The sequence below is a fragment of the Nerophis ophidion genome, linkage group LG17 (assembly GCF_033978795.1).
Source record: "Nerophis ophidion isolate RoL-2023_Sa linkage group LG17, RoL_Noph_v1.0, whole genome shotgun sequence".
Lineage (NCBI taxonomy): Eukaryota > Metazoa > Chordata > Actinopteri > Syngnathiformes > Syngnathidae > Nerophis > Nerophis ophidion.
This window is the reverse complement of record NC_084627.1, coordinates 23,672,490-23,691,521: the sequence shown is the minus strand read 5'-3', so window position 1 is coordinate 23,691,521 and position 19,032 is coordinate 23,672,490. Positions and strand designations below refer to the sequence as shown.

Sequence of the window (19,032 nt, the reverse complement as noted above, 5' to 3'; positions counted from 1 at the left end):
TATATATATATATATATATATATATACATACATACAAACCCCGTTTCCATATGAGTTGGGAAATCATGTTAGATGTAAATATAAACAGAATACAATGATTTGCAAATCCTTTTCAACCCATATTCAATTGAATGTACTACAACGACAAGATATTTGATGTTCAAACTCATAAACTTAATTTTTTTTTTGCGAGTAATAATTAATTTAGAATTTCATGGCTGCAACACGTGCCAAAGTAGTTGGGAAAGGGCATGTTCACCACTGTTACATCACCTTTTCTTTTAACAACACTCAATAAACGTTTGGGAAGTGAGGAAACCAATTGTTCAAACTTTGAAAGTGGAATTCTTTCTCATTCTTGTTTTACGTAGAGCTTTAGTCGTTCAACAGTCCGGGGTCTTGGCTGTCGTATTGTACGCTTCATAATGCGCCACACGTTTTCGATGGGAGACAGGTCTGGACTGCAGGCGGGCCAGGAAAGTACCCGCACTCTTTTACTACGAAACCACGCTGTTGTAACACATGGCTTTGCATTGTCTTGCTGAAATAAACAGGGGCGTCCATAACGTTGCTTGGATGACAACATATTTTGCTTCAAAACCTGTATGGACCTTTCAGCATTAATTGTGCCTTCACAGATGTGTAAGTTACCCGTGCCTTGGGCACTAATGCACCCCCATACCATCACAGATGCTGGCTTTTGGAACTTTGCGCCTATAACAATCCGGATGGTTATTTTCCTCTTTGTTCCGGAGGACACCACGTCCACAGTTCCCAAATATAATTTGAAATGTGGACTCGAACGGGTTTTGCTTTGCATAGCAGTTTTAACTTGCACTTACAGATGTAATGACCAACTGTAGTTACTGACAGTGGTTTTATGAAGTGTTCCTGAGCCCGTGTGGTGATATCCTTTACACACTGATGTCGGTTTTTGGTGCAGTACCGCCTGAGGGATCAAATGTCTGTAATATCATCGCTTATGTGCAGTGATTTCTCCAGATTCTCTGAACCTTTTGATGATTTTACGGACCGTAGATTGTAAAATCCCTAAATTCCTTGCAAAAGCTCGTTGAAAAATGTTGTTCTAAAACTGTTCGACAATTTGCATACAAATTGGTGACCCTCACCCCATCCTTGTTTGTGAATTACTTAGCATTGCATGGAAGCTGCTTTTATACCCAACCATGGCACCCACCTGTTCCCAATTAGCCTGCACACTTGTGGGATGTTCCAAATAAGTGTTTGATGAGCATTTCTCAACTTTATCAGTATTTATTGCCACCTTTCCCAACTTCTTTGTCACGTGTTGCTGGCATCAAATTCTAAAGTAAATGATTTGCAAAAAAAAAAATGTTTATCAGTTTGAACATCAAAATGTTGTCTTTGTAGCATATTCAACTGAATATGGGTTGAAAATGATTTGCAAATCATAGTATTCCGTTTATATGTACATCTAACACAATTTCACAACTCATATGGAAACGGGGTTTGTACATACATATATGTAGATATGTATGCATGTATATACAAATATGTATGTATGTATGTGTGTGTGTATATATATATATATATTTATTTATTTTTTGGTATATTTATATGGGTTAGGGGTTACCCTTTAACAGCCCTAACATACACATATGTACATACACATATATATATATCTATTCTCTCTCTCTCTCCACATACTGTACATACATACATATATATATATCCTCTCTCTCTCTACTTATTTACACGCACACATAAATATATATTCTGTTTTCAAACATTTTTTTACCATTAATGTTGGCAACATCCAAAGAGTGATGTTCAAGAATATTTCGCTTAGTTAAATTTTTTGCATTATCCTTTAGATATAGACATTTTACCAGAGTAACTGTGTGGAAGTTTAATTTCGGTATTATATCCACAATCCCACCATGTTTGTCCTTACCAAGGCATATGATTACATTGAAACCCATGAAATTATTTTTATACCGCTGATATTTATTGATATCCATCATAAGATGACTTTTTTGTTGGCTAAGTGGCAGAAAAACACAATTCTCTTGCAGCTAAAGACCTGAAGGGAACCTGCCAAAAAATGGCTCTGGTTGCAGCTCAAGTTCATTTGCTAGCCTGGCGGCTCTCCGAACGACGTACTCAGCTGCTCGGAGGTAACCAAGGAGACAAGCGTTGCCAGGCAACCACGGGCCTCCATCAGTGTGCATACACAGCGAAAACGCGTCAGCGTTCCGAGCCTCTCCGTTTATACTACGCTCAGACAAGGAATTCCAATCACCTTTTGTTGTTGAGAGAGAATTTACCAAACGTCTACAAAATCGGCGCTCACCATGCTGTCATAGCGGTCGCCTCCTCGGCTTCTTCTGTCACTGCAGACAAAGAGGATTAGCAATTTAGCATACGGTATGATACAGCTGTTAAGATTATATTTAAGGATATTTTGAAAAGTCCACTTAACCTTGGTCTGTCATCATGGTAGCTGCCGTGGGAGAATCTGTCCCCCCTGGAATTGAGGAACAATATTAGTCAAAAAAAAAAAAAAAAAGTGCAAGTGTGTCACATCTACGGCGCAGGGCTCCTCACCCTCCTCGCGGCGGTGGGGGGAGAGGCAGGTTGCGAGCTCTGCTACCCACGCGTCCTCTGCTCAACGGTGGCGGGGGACCCCGGCGGGGACTCAGGTCGTCGTAATCCCGTCTGGAGGAAGGCGGGGGTCGGCTGCCCCGCGCAGTGGACATGCGTTCAAAGCCGCCTCGGACACGGATGGGGAAGCTGCCCATTGGCCGCCTGCCTCGCTCTTCAAACATCACGGTGAACCCGCCATAGTCGTAAGTTTCGTCATAGAAGTTTGGGTCGTAGGGTTGAGCTCGACCTTTAATTGTTGCCTGTTAAATAAAAAAGAACTGATGTGCTTTTAGGGGAAACTAAACATCAATCTATGCTCACATGAATCTAAAAAGTGTTTTCACTTTAAGACTATTGGTTGATCTCAAATCTGTGAACTAACCTCTGACACCAATTCCATGATAACTTTGATACATTCGATGACTCGTTCTGGTTTCCCCCCCACCAAAACCACTCTGTCAGTCGAGTGTGGACAGCACTCCTGGAACAGCTTGATGGTGGTCTGCGTATTCTGGTACAGAAAGGAAAAATATTTTTTTTTTTATAATAAATAATAAAATAATAATTTAGTAATGGACATTAGGGTCTCATCTTACCTCTCGCAGCTCCTTTATCTTGGTGCCTTTCACACCGATGATGCCGCCAGCCAAGCTTTGATGGATCAGCAAGCGTAGCTCGCAGTCAAAGTCAATACCGCTGTAATGCTGGTACTGCACAGGCAACAGTAAACTAGTCGTGCAAATGCTTGTAGGATCACAATGCATGTCACCAATGTGCATTTCAATTGTATGTGCTAAATCCACATGAACAATCCTCACTTCATTTGGCATCTATTTGACAGCTAAAACTTTTTTGTCAAATACAGTCATCCCTCATTTATCGCTGTTAACTGGTTCCGGACACTACTACAATAAAGCCATTTCCATCAAGTAGAAATCATTAGAACGGTGCCAAAATAGTTGCACATAAAAACACACTCTTCGTGCACTCCTTTTGCGCCTGTGCGACCTCTTAATACTCGCACACGGAATCTGTTTTCGCTTGCCATGTCTTTCTCTTTCTCTATGCACGAGACGGTCTACCCTTTTGGCACTTAGGGGCAGGCATTGAATACACGGCTCAGCAACCCCCCTCCTTTCTGACTGGTCACTTTTAAACTATCTCCATGCCAATTCCAGGCATACTAAGGTGGGTCATCAGGGAAAATGAATTGTATAAAAATTGAGGATTCACATAACCCACTCACTGGAAAATTAGTTAAGTTGAGGAACAGTCATTTATACAAATTCACAATTTTCTTTGTCCTCTGACATGTGGATCCTCACACAAAACCTCCACCCATGATGACCCACCTTACTCTACCCCATATTGGCTCTGACTAGGAGACAGTAAGTGTTTAAAGTGACCCATTAAAAAGTAGGGGAGTTACTGGAAGATGTATTCAATTCCTACCCCTACATGCCAAAAGGGTGAAATGTTGAGCGCCTGGAGAAAGATAGCAAAAAGACACCACGCGTGCCTAAAATGAGCCTGCGTGCAGTGTTTTTTTTTTACTCACGAGAATTTTGGCACTGTTCTGAGGCCACAATATAAATCAAATATTTTAACAGCTAGAATATAAAAAAAGTTGATGACATTCTAAACATGATTTTTCAAGATTATGAGCACTCTAGAAATTAAATAACACCCTTTAGTCACCTTTACACTGTTAATTCGATACAGTAATTCTGCCAGAGGCTGAGAAATTCATTGGAAAAAATACTGGTTGGTTTTGTCTAATTTAATGCCCAACACTACTGTAGTATTGATAGTTTTTTGGGATACTTAGCCATTTGATGCTTGAAATTGCTAAATTTAGGATTAACATTTTTTTAAATCATGCTTAAAAATATCTTTAAAAAAAAAATCAGCAATTTGATGAAGCTGCAGTATTTGAAACGCGTTGGGGCGAGGGTTGACTGCAACTACATTTAGGCAGTAAGCAGATATATTATGCTTTCATAATAAAATCTATTTTGAGTACAATTATTTTGGTAAGAGCCCATTTGTTAGTTGATTTTTTTATATAAGTGCATGGGCTGATGGGTACAAAATATTTTTTAAGTTCCTATTTATGTATTTAGACAATTAAAAATAAACTCAAATGATTAATGTGTAATAAAGAAAGTATTCTATCTAAATCCAATTTAATTAATTATATATTCCATGGTATATTTATTAAATCTAAAATGATTTAATAATTTGATTTGGCTTGCCAGCAAACCACTGACAGTGCTAAAGATCATCCGTGTGTTTGTGTACACATCAAGAGTGTCGCGCTAGGTGTCTTACTTCCTCTAAAGTCGGTATGATCTTCAGTAGAATATCTCCGATTGTGTCGATGTTGGCATTCACACTCAGGATCCTGTCGGCAAAGCAAGATGAGCCAAAATGAAGCAAGGCGTTACAAAGAGGACACGTAGATGACACGGTAAAAGAAGAAATGTCAAAGACAACATTTAAAATGGCTTAGCTAGGCTTCAAACTGGGGGGTCGAGGTGGGAAGGAAATGAAGACGGCGACGTACCACTGGGCTGTCTCTCCCAAATATTAAATGAGCTTCTGACATGCACTTTATCAATATTGTCATGTAAGTCTGAGAAGTCTGGGGGGAGGGGGGGGGGGGGCGCGCGCTACAATTAATGACAGGTAACACACAGTTGGGGAGGGAGAGCAGTCCGAAACCTCGGCATACGATGCTAGTACACTTTCTCATTGGGGGGGGGCAGGAAAGGGGGGGTGAGGCAGAAACGATATGGGCAAGAGGACACAGTAGCAAAACGTTGGAAAGAAGTTACCAACTTGATGTTGGTACGGAACAGGAATGAAAGTATGCTGATTGGATGTTCTGCTAAGAAGGCGGCATAATGGTGATGGTGATAAGATCTCAAGTGGCCACTTGGGGAGAAAACACATCCCAGGGTGGGGGTGAACACTTTGTACTCAGAAGTGTGCACTTGAGATCAGGTCACTCGGACACATGTTAATTAGCAGGTCTTTGGGGGCAAAGCGACAACCAACAATTAGCAGAAGGGGGCAGAATTTCCGGACAGGAGGTAGCGTACATGGAGATAAATCATGGGTTGCGATGTGGGAGAACAGTAGGGTGAAGAACAGGGAGAGAGGTGAGAGTCATAGAAAACAGAGAAAGAGAAAGTAGGCCTGCCTCGCTGCACCTTTAATGGTGAAATTCTAGAGCGGACAAAGCAAATATATTCAACGTGTCAAAGGTGCTTAGAAATGGACAAAAAGATTAAAAGAAACAATACATGTGGAGAAGTGTGTGGGGATTGGGGGAGGGGCGAATCATGTGGATAATATATGTTACAGTGGAACAGAAGGCAGGTTATTGATTATGTTCTAGTAAGGCAGAGAGGCAATAACTGGTGGGACATACCGCTCTGGGCCACTGCTGTCTGGGACTGATACACTGGCATTGTACTGCATGGGCCGTGGTGGTGGAGGTGACCGTGGTAGAGGTGGTTGGCATTGGGCGGATGGGGGGCATTCAATCACGTGTTAGGTGCCCAGTTAGGGTGGGGCACAGTTAACGGGCAGGGTCGGTCAGGAGTGGCAGTTGGGCGGGCGTTCGGGGGTGGGCGGACGTTGGGCCAACGTCAAGGTGGAGGGGCATGTCGGTCCAGTACATGGGCAAACGGGAAGAAGGTGGCCAAAAATAAAATAAAAAAAAATAAAATAAAAAAGGAAAGGACAGGGGAAAGAGGGGGAGAAGGAATACATTTTTAATTGAATAGCACGCTAAACTTTAGATTTTTTTCTACTATATGTGAGACTGTGAGCAAGAGCAGGAAGTGCGGCTTGGACAAAAATAAATACAAAAAGAGAGATGTGGTTGCGGATGACCACAATGTATCCCACTGGACAGCTTCTGGATTTTCTCATGCAGTCAAAGGCAAGCGGATGAAAACACAATGGGCCCTACTCTACCCTGAGCGCTGAAGTGTTTCTCTACAGGCTTGGAGTTACGCACGTCTATTTTATACATATTCTCCAATGCTATTTTTATTATTTTAAAAATACCACGTGTTATCCATCTATCTATTGTCTACCGCATGTCCATCTTGGGGTCGCAAGGGATGCTGGAGCCTAGCCCAGCTGCATTCAGACGGAAGGTGGTGTACACCCTGGTCAAGTCGCCACCACGTGTCATATTTTGTTAATTATTTTAGTTATACAGTCCTGCACTTTAGGTTCTACCTGTTTACGTACATCCGAATAGATAACTAACGTGTTGATTAGAAAAGATCAGAAGTGACTTTTTCTATTTTATCACCAATGTATTTGCTCTATCCAGCACTCATTGATTTTTTTTGGCTCTGTACAAAAATCGACAGCAAGATGGTGCGCCCAAACTTGATGGTTGATACTGTTGCGCGATTGGCTGTTAAGCATGTCCCTCCCATTTCACATCAACTTCCTGTTTGGCAAGCTTACCAGACCGCAAGTGCCTTTGTTGGTGCAACCATTCAAGTATTGTTGTTTCTGTTTATTTACCAGTAAAAAAAAATACATCTATCGATATGATTACATATTTATCGCGATATATATTGATAGTTTAATGGGCCAAGTCCTACTACTAAATAGTCACATAGTTCAATTATGACCTCACTGTCCAGCAGAAATCACATGCTTTAAAATTCAAATAGTCCAAGGATGTCCAAACGTAACTTATATGTATGAGCGTTGCCTTCCGCCATGGTTGTACCCTCCTTCTCTTCTTCCACTCAAGCAGAGACAGAGCCAGGTAAAAGACGTGCATTTTGATTTTTAATTGTTAATTCATATTAGAATAATTGTGTTTTTATGCTCCTCTCAAAAGGATGTTTGCACGTTTTCCCAATCAGTTTAGATTTAATCGCTTTCTGTCTCTTTTACCTTTTTATGTGTGGTGTACACTAGTTTCAAACTTCAAAGTGCAATATAATGTTTCACCTTCCAGGGGTGCTGGACTTATTCCAGCCACAGAGGTAGTACTTAAGTCAATGGGAGAACACGTGTGAGGCTAGCTATGACAGGGAAAGCCCACATCTCGGGGCTCTACCCAAAGCGCATATCTTGTATAAAGCCTGTAAGACCAAAATCTGCACCGCTCTGCAGCTTTTTCCACTTGGGCAAGTGGGTGAATGGAGCACAATGAGAACAAACCTAGTGGCAAAGTCGGGGAATGACAGTCATCAACCCTACTGACAAAATATGTACCACATTGACCATAATAACACCCTTATGGAAGTATTATGGTAGCAAAATTATTTGCTAACGTGTATTTCAAAGTGTGTACGTGTAATACAGTTTGTATGCGTGTGTACTAATTTGTGTCTGTATATCGACTTGAGTGTCTATTCAGATTTGCATATGTGTGTTTCAAATCCTCGTTTTCATGTGTTTTAGGTCGTCGTTTTCATGTGTTTTAGGTCCTCGTTCGTGTGTTTTAAGTTGTCTGTCTGTCCCTAATCAGAAGGAACCCTCTATAGGCAGTCTACTTATACATGACTTTTGCAACACTTTTGCCATGTTAGATTTGAGGGAGCACCTCCATGTTCGTGAGTGTGTAATACAACGTGCACACACATTCAGAAATGCATGCGTTTAATACAATCTTAGCATGCATATCTGATGTGTGCGTACATTTAACCAACCACAAAAGACACCCCGCAATTTAAACCAATCACAACCAACACACAGCTGACGGGTGTGAAACAAACGCCAAGACCTGCCTTTTGTTGTTTCTGACTGGTCTAAATTGCGTAGTGGTCTTCTGTGGTTGGTTAAATGTAGGCACAGTGGATTGATGGCTTGGTCTGGGATTGATTATTTCAATCAATCAATCAATCAATCAGAGTTACTCAAACTACAAAAAGGTGCAAAAACCAAAGTTTATTATAATGAAAAAAATAGTGTAGTGAATATGAAATATAAGCGTAAAAAGAGTGTGGGATGTCACAGGAGAAAGTGTTAAATTGCATGACTGTCACGCTCAAAACGTGAAGATTGGTAGCTCTGAGCAACTGTTCGTGTGGTCCATCATTGTTTACTTCAACGCAGAATAACATGATCAGTGGCTGCAAGGCGCAGACTAGTGGGGAGTATAAGTTACAGACAGACAACTCTTAACATGTTAAAAATCACTGGAATAACCAATCTCAAACCAAGCCAACAATCCACTGTGCATACATTTAACCAACCACAGAAGACACTACGCAACTTAAACTAATCGGAAACAACGCAAGGCGTGTTTTGGCGGCTCCCTTTCAAACACCTTAGCTGTACGTTGTTTCTGATTGGCTTTAATTGCGTGGTGTCTTCCGTGGTTGCTTTAATGACGGCACAACTCAGATACGCACACGCAAATTGTATTACATGCACGCACTTCTGAATGGGCGTGGACACGTTCAATGACGCGCTCACGAATCTGGATGCGCAGAGTTGTCGCAAAAGTCTCGTGTAAAAAAAGGGCTATTTCAGGCAGCTTTAAAGATGTAGGCAGATCTAAAACACACGTACACGAATCTAAAACACGCACATGAATCAAAAACGCAGATCTGAATACATACACTGACTGATACACAAATTGGAACACACGGATGCGAATTGGATTAGACGCGCACAGATTCAGATACACGTTTGCAAATAATTTTGCTACAATAGTACTTCCATATACCCTCCTCTCTTCTTCAAGACCCATTTATGGTAAATATTATGGTACAAATTAGGTTTTCAATATTCGGGACAAGCGGTAGGAAATGGATGGATGGATATTAGTGAAAAAGAAACCAGTGCATTGCATTAAATATCATTTCTTAGCTGAGCATATTAACAGATTTATTGTTCTGTTGATCATGTGGACTTAATTGTTGATAAGTTGTGTATTGAACCCATTGAGACAAAATTAAGTGGACTACTTAGCTGCAATCAGCAGAGGCAATGTCAACAGAGTTCAGATTATTCCACCCAAAATAGCATTCAAAATGATATTGCAAAACAAATCAAAGTAGAAAAAAATATTGATTATTCAATGCATGACGATTGGAACGTGGACGATTCTAAATCGATGGACAAATGTCCAAATATTTTTATTATTTACATCTCTTAAAGTAATAAACTGTTCTAAAATGCAGATCTAATACAGACACACACGGAGGAGGGAAATGACAAACTATGCTAGCAGGGATTCTGATCTAGCTTAAATGTAAAATAAATGCTTTGTAAATTTTAACAGAAGTCTTACATGAACCTCATTACAACAGATTAATCTGCTACGAAGAGGACATTAGCAAATAGATGAATAAATCACGACAGATTAATATCCACATAATGTGACAATGCTGTCAGCCATTGGGTGATAATGGAAAAATTGAAGATTTCGTTGACGGGGGATATTCTGTGGTTTTAGGGTTAAAAAAGTACCCGTCTGTGTTTCCAACAAAATTTACCCAAGTAGATTTAGATTAATAAGAACTATTTTTAGTTTTTGGTAGCAAAGTGGGACTTTCGGAAGTTCTACAAGAACCTTTGAGGGACGGGCTGTGCTGTCATCGGCTAATTGGTTGAACACAGTTGGGTCATTACTAAAAATGTTGTATTCAAACACAACGACTGCCTGTACAGTATGTGAGATGATTTGTTTATTTATTTTCATTTGTGTATTTCTATTACAAAATACTTGACGATGAGAAAGAAAAACGAAATAAACTCGACTCGCAGAAACTTTTTTTGTGAGGGATCTGTGTGCTAAAGAACACTGATCGGTGGGACTACCTTGCATTGTTTTTACTCAGCCGCAATCTTTAAACTAGTATGCAGTTTATGTTGTTTATGAATTTTTACAAACTTAATTTCAATACGCAAAGCTACAACAAAGTGAACAGACTCTTAAAAGTATTTACAGAGGATTAAAAAGTATTCAATCGGACTTCAAAACGACGAGGCGAGCTGCTCAATGGGACTTTGTAGTTTGGAGAGAAATGTGAAATGAAGGACGAGTAAAACAACGGTAAATCACATCAAATATAACTATGTATTTTGTTACATACTATAAAAGTAGTCAGTGACATGCCATTTGAGTAGTTCATCTCAAACCGAGTGAACGAATGCTAATGCTAACGCTAAACCTGGTGCGTTTATATTGTTGTGAGATTGACACTGTCAAATATTATGGATATATTATTAATTGCTGCAATGGGCGCGACCCTCATGAATTCATTTTTCCCAGTTAGCTTAGTATTTAGATTTTCTTGTATGTCCAGCACATGTTGCCAAAATAACATTAAAAGATGACTTTGACTTTACTTGCTAGTTTATATCCATAATTCATGCATATGTAATTATCTCACAAGAAATAAGATAAATATAGGAAACATCACCTACAGTGTTCAGTAGTCAGTATTTATTTCACAGTCACATTGAGTAAATGTTTGTCCAAATAGTTAAAAAATAGATTTCAAGTCACTGAATCATTTGGGAGCTCATCACTCACTCACACACACAGAGTAAAACCTCGATTTACAAACCCCTCTATATGCAACTTTTCAGTTTCCGAACTTTTAGATTAGGCCAAATATGCCTCCGTGTGCCAACCATATCTTCGTGTATGAACGCTTCATTCATTCATGGAATTTGTCTCCAGGATGCAGCCATTTTGTGCCGCACGCCGCGGCCATTTTGGGGAGGCAGGGCCGTCCACGTCATATGCAGCCCAGTACAGTACACTACTAATCACTTCTCAGGGCTTTTCTGTGTTTTTTCCCATTTTGACGGGTTTTGTCCATTTTGATAACTCAAAATGAGTCCAAAAAAAGATAGCAAGTATGGAAGGGAGGGAATCGTTGTGGAGTTAAAAAAAAAAAAAAGACATTTTATGAAGAGTACATTAATAGCGCTTGCAAGTATGGAAGAACCTACAAAGCATGCTTTATACCACAGCAAATTTTAATTGTGAAGACACCAAACATTTTTGGAAAAATATGCCAGTGCAGACTACGTTGACAGCAAAGGAGAAGAGGAGATACCTCTTGTTCAGCTTTTTCTGCAGACACACACGGCCCCGCCCCCTTCCTTGTATGCATCTTTTTTAAATGTTCATGACTTTTGCGATATGGTTGTTAAAGTTAAGGATTTTTGTGGTTTCTGGTTATTTGTGAGGGCACCAAAGAGATTTATGTTTGTATACGCGTGTTGGCAGAGCAGGGCATACAGGACAGAAATAAAGGAGAAACTTGCTTCGCTATACGAACTTTTTTTTATTAACGATCCGGTTTAAGAACCAATTAAGTTTGTAAATCGAGGTTCCACTGTGGAGCAATGCCGTGCACGCTCATATCTAATAGCCAGAAACAACGCAATACTGCAAACGTCAGCAGCCAAAGGAGAAGCCTTTCAAAATTATAATTAGCATTTACATTATATAACATACAATAAAATAATATTATACAATATAATAAAGATGTATAAAAAAATCGATTTATAATTTAATCATGAGGAGGCCCAAGATTCCACCTCAACAAAAACTACAAATGTTTAAATCAAATATATACCGGTGGGATACAATTAACCTTCTGAATCACTACAAACATTTAAGTTTCTGTAATAAAATTAATCTGGAAAACCTGTTGATTCATTAAATCTTCAACGTTGTGGGGATAAAATATGTCAAGTATTGGAAGTACCCCATTTCCTTTCATTTGGATTTTTCATTTTAAAAAAATGGGTAAACTAATTAGGGGAATTAGCCAGCAAGGTGGTATTATTGTGCCTAAAAAAAAAATTTAACAGATGCTGCAACTTAAATGCAGTGTTTCGTCTGTTTACTCACGTCGGTGCGCAGGGCCTTGATGTTCTTGCCGCCTTTTCCGATAACGGCGCCGGCATTCTGTGAAACGGCAGGGGGTCATTCTCAGAAAGAGGAAACAAATTGAACGACAGACAAAAACAAACAACAGTGCGGCGAAGGTGGAACCTGTCCTCACTTTGCTCTGGAGCAGCACGCGCAATTCTAACACCTCTTCTGCGTTGCGAGAGCGTTTAAAGGCGTGCTCCTCGTCCATGTCCTCTGCCGGCCGCTTACCTGTGAAGAAAGACCGTCAATGAGAGGTAATGAATACCACTGGGGGGACAATTAGGGCCTACTGAATGTTAAACAAGGCTTTCGGTGATCAATATTGGCTTGCTAAGATTAGCACCTAGAATGCGGTTTTAAAGAGGCCCTACCATGCAACACCAACTTCTCTTACCTATTGGTACCTGCTGCTGTGCATTTGGGATTTGCATAAATCCCGAAAATCAAAAGCGTGGAGGCATTGCATAGTCGTGTATAAAACTTTTCCTTTTATATCCAATTCCTCCAAACGGCCCATTTGGAATGTGCACAAATGGTGATGTCACAAATTGGATAGATCGTCAGTGGATTGTCCATATACAGTATAAAACTAAGCAAACTGCTTTGCGTGCGTGTGTCATTTTTAGTTTATGCGCTCGCATCTATAGATGACGACAAAATGCCTAAAACACAAATCAACAATGAAAATGTTATTGGTTGTGTTACCCAACTCAGTACACTATTCACACCTCCAGTCTCATCTGAAGAAGTGAAAGGGCCTGGCTAACTTTTTTGTTTCGCAGCAATGTGCCTTTAACTGTGAAGAAGTCGCTCTGAGGGTCCTGCTTCACTCACAAACCTTCACAAAAACATGGATTTTCCGAAAAAAAAAAAACACTTTTAATGGGGGGCTTGGTGCCAACTATTTAAGGCAATTAAGGTCACAATGAAATTGTAATAACAGAAGTTTAGAAATGTGTGAATGGCACTTTAGTAATGTAAGCTTGATTTGTTGTGTAGCTACAGTAGCTTACCTTCTACTGTAAGACAATAGCATCATTGTCCTGCGGCAAAATAATGATTTTTCTAAAAACGAGTTTTAATTGAATCAGTCCTACTGTGTTTAGTATTGGACATGTAAGTTATAAGTTCGCCATGTAGCACGTAGCTTACCTTATAGCCTCGAGCCTCTATTTGTTTCCAACTCAAAGCAGCCGTGCAGCTATTTACATGATATGTAATAGAAAAGTATTTTATTGTCAATATACACATGTACTGTATATGTCCAGAACCTAGCCTTAGACTGCTGGACTTAGTAGAAGTTAAACCTTAGTCAGCGCATAGTTCCAGACATGTACGTCAGCAGAGCTTCCTTCTTCTCTTTCGTCCACCCGCATTGCCTCCTTCCTTAGTACCGACAACAAACCACGGTGAGCCGCTGGCCTAGATATATTAACTGGGATATTGTGTTGTGGTGAAAGTCACTCAAAATAAATCTGCAGTCCCTTCCAAGGTTTCTCATTGTTCCCATTAGGTTGAGTTTTTTCTTGCCCTGATGTGGGTTTTTGTGATTAAGGGCTATATAAATATACTTTGATTTATTGATTGATTGAAAGCTGCAGGGTGGGGTGAATGCTCACACAATGTGAGGGGGTGTGGTGAGGAGAGTTTAATTTGCATCTAGCAACTCCACCTCTCATTATGTTTTAAAAGGGAGTAAAAAACTGGCTTGAAGATTGGTCTATGTTTTTCACCAGAGAACCACCATTACATGTTATGTAGACCACAGAAAAGTGTTTAAAATGTAGGGGGAAAAACATGATGAAACCTTTAAACCAGAAATATACTAAAAATGTATGTAAATATGTAAACAACGAAAGACTTAAAGTAATATGGCAAAAAAAAAAAAAGTGAAAATTGTGCAAGATACCACTTAACAGACATAAGAGATTCAAAAATAAAAAACAATGTAAAAATTTTGAAAGATGGCACCTGATGGCCATAAGTCGTAACTGCACTTTTTGTCCATGTAGATAAAAATATTGTTCACGTATGACATCTAGTCTTACACATAGGGCTGCACAATTATGGCCCAAAAAATGACTAAGATTATTTTTTATCAATACTGAAATCATGACTACTAATTGTTGGATAACGTACTACCATTATGCAATTTGTAATTGCATCTAACAACTCCACCTCTCATAAAGTTTAAAAGGGAGCAAAAAATTAGCTTGAACATTGGTTTATATTTTTCACTTCAAGATTGGTTTATATTTTTCACAAAAGAACCACCACTACATGTTATACAGACCACGGAGAAGTGTTTAGAATGTAGGAAAAAAAACATGATATGACCCCTTTAAACCAAAAATATGTCTGTAGACAACTACGGAGATCCTCCAATTGTTAAATCAATTAGAAATAGTACCCATAGTGAAAAAGTAATTGTACAAGGGTACTACTTTGACTAATGTGGACATATACATGAAGTGCTGTGTCTGCAGTATGTTACACCCCAGTGAGTTGCTTTAACTGGGCAGCCAACAACAGACTGGAGTACACTCAGATTCACCGTGTTCCCTTCCTGGATTAAAACATGGGCTTGGGAGCCACAGAACAGCAGGTCCACATGCTACATAGAACAAGCCAGATTGTTAATGTATTCTCCTCCCGTGAGTAGACTCGCTTGTTTTGGTTTGGTTGAAGAACAAAGTGTGCACTCATTTACCGCATATTTAAAAAAAAAAAACAACAACAACCAAACACACTGATCTCACCATTAGCATCTGTGTTGCTAAATGCGAGGTCTTCGTCCGACTGTTCAAGTTGCACTTCCATTGCTTCTGCACCTGCAGCGGAAATAAAGCGGGCATAATGTATTGATCAGAAACATGTAAAGACATTACAGCAGATATTATAATTTGAACAGTAAGTTAAGAGGTACATATTTTATGTTTGTTTGGCAATCAATCTTAATAAACACATATTGCAACTAGGGCTGGGCGACATATCGAATATACTCGATATATCGCGGGTTTGTCTCTATGCGATATATAGAATGACATATCTTGATATTTTAGTATACATTCTCACGCAGTTGCTTTTAGCTGCGGGCATTACACTACAAACTTGTCTCACTCTTTCTTGTCTTTCCTTCTCACAGAGACATAAAAGAAGCGCACCTTTTTACATACATCACATACTGTCATACGCTCTCACGGAGCAGAAAGTTAATACTAGAGAAAGAATGTGCCAATCTGGTAACAAATGAAGGAAAAATTAATTCCCAAGAAAAACAGCACGGGGTCCATCGTCTGGCAGTGGTTTGGATTCAAGCGCAAAGATGTTGAAAAGACAACCGTAATATGCCAAGTATAAGGCGAAAGCGTTGCTACAAAAAGTATCAGCACTGCAAATTTGTATTATCATTTGAAAAGTCACCCCCTACAGAATGAAGAGTGCTTGAAACTCTGCATGTCAACATCTCTGTTCGGTGCCACACCAACAAAATGCCAACAACCATTTCCAGATCAACACCGTATGAAAAAAATAGTCTACAACAGAAGATAACATATGCAGTAACCTACCACATACAGAAGGACACACACTATTTGATTTCCTATTATGCAGCTAATTTTTATTTGAAAGTTATTGAAATATTTTGTGTGACATCTCGCACAAAAGTGCACTTTATTTGTTTTAAACCATTGGTACGATCGTGAGATCTACAGGCGGATTGGTGCGGCGTCTTCAGTAATGCGGACGTTGTATCGATCCGTTGTGGTGAAGAAGGAGCTGAGCCGGAAGGCAAAGCTCTAAAATTACCGGTCGATTTACGTTCCCATCCTCACCTATGGTCATGAGCTTTGGGCCATGACCGAAGGGACAAGATCCCGGGTACAAGCAGCCAAAATGAGTTTCCTCCGCCGGGTGGCGGGGCTCTCCCTTAGAGATAGGGTGAGAAGCTCTGTCATCCGGGAGGAGCTCAAAGTAAAGCTGCTGCTCCTCTACATCCAGAGGAGCCAGATGAGGTGGTCCGGGCATCTGGATAGGATGCCACCCCAACGCCTCCCCAGGGAGGTGTTTAGGGCACGTCCGACCGGTAGTAGGCCACGGGGAAAACCCAGGACACGTTGGGAAGACTATGTCTCCCAGCTGGCTTGGGTACGCCTTGGGATCCCCCGGGAAGAGCTGGACAAAGTGGCTGGGGAGAGGGAAGTCTGGGCTTCCCTGCTTAGGCTGTTGCCCACGCGACCCGACCTCGGATATGCGGAGCAAGACGGATGGATGGATATGGCAGTGGCATTCTGAACAAAAAGTGCACTTTAATTTAGTATTGTTTTGATGTCATCTTAGTGAGATCAAAAGGTCTCTGACAATCTTGCACTTTCTGTTTTGGAAATGACATGAATGTTTGTACCACTGCTTAATAACTGTTTAATAAATACAGTTTTGGTAAATTGACTTAGTTGTGATTTCTCTCTCTGCATGAAAGTTTAAAATGAGCATATATTAATGCAGTATGAACAAGAATGTTTTAATGTGGACACATTGAATCATTATACTGCTGTGATTATATGCATCAAGTGTTAATTCAAGGCTAAGGCAAAATATCGAGATATATATCGTGAATCGTGACATTGCCTAAAAATATCAAGATATTAACAAAAGGCCACATCGCCCAGCCCTAAATTCCCCATATATAATGTAATGTCAGAAAAAAAAAAGCGAAGGAGTATTTTTAGTAAGAAATAGAGTGCAATACAATAATATTACATTAGTACACGCTTTTTTGGGCTTCACGATGGAAGAGGGGTTAGTGCATTTGCCTCACAATACGTGTAGTCAGGGTTAAATCCCGGGCTCGGGATCTTTCTGTGTGGAGTTTGCATGTTCTCCCCGTGAATGCGTGGGTTCCCTCCGGGTACTCCGGCTTCCTCCCACTTCCAAAGATATGCACCTGGGGATAGGTTGATTGACAACACTAAACAAAATTGGCCCTAGTGTGTGAATGTGAGTGTGAATGTTGTCTATCTGTGTTGGCCCTGCGATGAGGGGCGACTTGTCCAGGGTGTACACCGCCTTCCGCCCGATTGTAGCAGAGATAGGCACCAGCGCCCCCGCCGCGACCCGAGAGGGAATAAGCGGTAGAAAAAGGATGGATGGATAGTACACGCTTTTGCCATTTTACCGCAACAAAAGCTGCCCCGCCCCTCCAGAAACAAGGCTAACTTGTGGATTCGATGGCAAAGCAAGCGCACCCTTAATATGTGTTGAAAAAGTCTACTTAAGGAAGACGGTAATATTTATTCAGTATGACGACCCTAAAGAGTCAAAGTGACTGCGTATGAGTGTCAAAGGATCACATCAAGTACAAGCAAGCTAATGTTTTTCAGCGGGTAAGTTGACTTTGCTAATGCTAACAGCTAAGCTAACTAGCCACTCGTGAGCTCGCGAGGCGTGTCCCCCACCGTTCACACGTTGTGACTGTGCGGAACCATTACGTTGACATTTCTGAGGGTTTTTTAGCGGTGAAATATGTTACCAACATTGGTATGTTAACCGAAAAAAATGTATGGCGCAAATACTTACAAGAAACCAGCGCCTTCTACTGCGTCTTGCTTTGAAACGTTCACAGAGTTTACAGCGTGGAGGTGCCGAGGAGAGCGGGCACAATGGTTTGCTTGTTAAGTGGAAAGGGGGCAACATTGGCAGGCGGAGACAGCGCTCATTTGTCGGACTGTGAACCTCACCGCCTTTTCGGGTTACACGAGGTGCTTTATCAAACGACCAATTTTGGATAGTTTATTTTTCCCGATTTAGGACTGGCAGGCATTTCCCCTTTGACTGGCATGTTGGTTTAAAAATAAAATGTAATTTATTTTTTTTATAAAAATGCACGATAGCCACATAGGTAGTTCTGATTAAGTCTGTGCTTCTGTGGACTTTCGGAATCTGCACTGCAACCACATAAATCCCCCATTGTGGGATGAATTCAGTTATTTATTGCTCTGAAATACTCAATATATTGTTTTGAAGAGCCTTTAACATCTTTTTTATTTGTATGAAAATGATTAAAATATCATATAAAACTGTCATGACCATGTAAAAGATAACTTATATATACATTATGGTTTCAAGTAAAACAAATACATATAAAAAAAAATCTAACAAATCGGTTGTTTTGTATCTTAACTGTAATAGTCTCCTGACAATGACCAGGCGGCATTGAACTAATCCAGTAAACATGTCTTGTGCATAATGTTTCTGCTTAAATTAAATCATACTGTATATGTACGTATGTCATCATATTGAACCCTATGGATTATGAATGGGATGGCACTTCAAGTTCGTATGTAAGTCAAGGCAGGTAGCCAAATACTTAATGGCAGTATAGTGTTTACATACATACATACATACATATATATATATATATATATATATATATATATATATATATATAAGCAATGTCTTTTTCATGGACGCCCCTGCTTATTTCAGCAAGACAATGCCAAGCCACGTGTTACAAC

General features: G+C 40.1%; 1 protein-coding gene across 4 annotated transcripts in view; it reads right to left on the bottom strand.

Annotated features, from left to right (window-relative positions):
• Positions 1–18,234, bottom strand: part of hnrpkl (heterogeneous nuclear ribonucleoprotein K, like) — a 32,752-nt gene extending 14,518 nt beyond the window's left edge. For 2 of the 4 annotated variants that reach the window (XM_061876617.1, XM_061876618.1), the window contains exons 1-11: positions 18,095–18,234; positions 15,280–15,351; positions 12,651–12,748; positions 12,497–12,553; positions 6,065–6,108; positions 4,960–5,032; positions 3,225–3,338; positions 3,011–3,139; positions 2,590–2,888; positions 2,465–2,509; positions 2,336–2,375 (exon numbers count right to left, since the gene is read on the bottom strand). In XM_061876617.1, coding sequence (XP_061732601.1) covers positions 2,336–2,375; positions 2,465–2,509; positions 2,590–2,888; positions 3,011–3,139; positions 3,225–3,338; positions 4,960–5,032; positions 6,065–6,108; positions 12,497–12,553; positions 12,651–12,748; positions 15,280–15,340 — 960 coding nt within the window. In that variant the 5' untranslated portion in view covers positions 15,341–15,351; positions 18,095–18,234. Of the gene's footprint in view, positions 1–2,335; positions 2,376–2,464; positions 2,510–2,589; positions 2,889–3,010; positions 3,140–3,224; positions 3,339–4,959; positions 5,033–6,064; positions 6,109–12,496; positions 12,554–12,650; positions 12,749–15,279; positions 15,352–18,094 lie in introns of those variants that run through there. The other 2 variants (XM_061876619.1, XM_061876620.1) reach the window with 2 other exon arrangements.
• Positions 18,235–19,032: the final 798 nt, after the last annotated feature.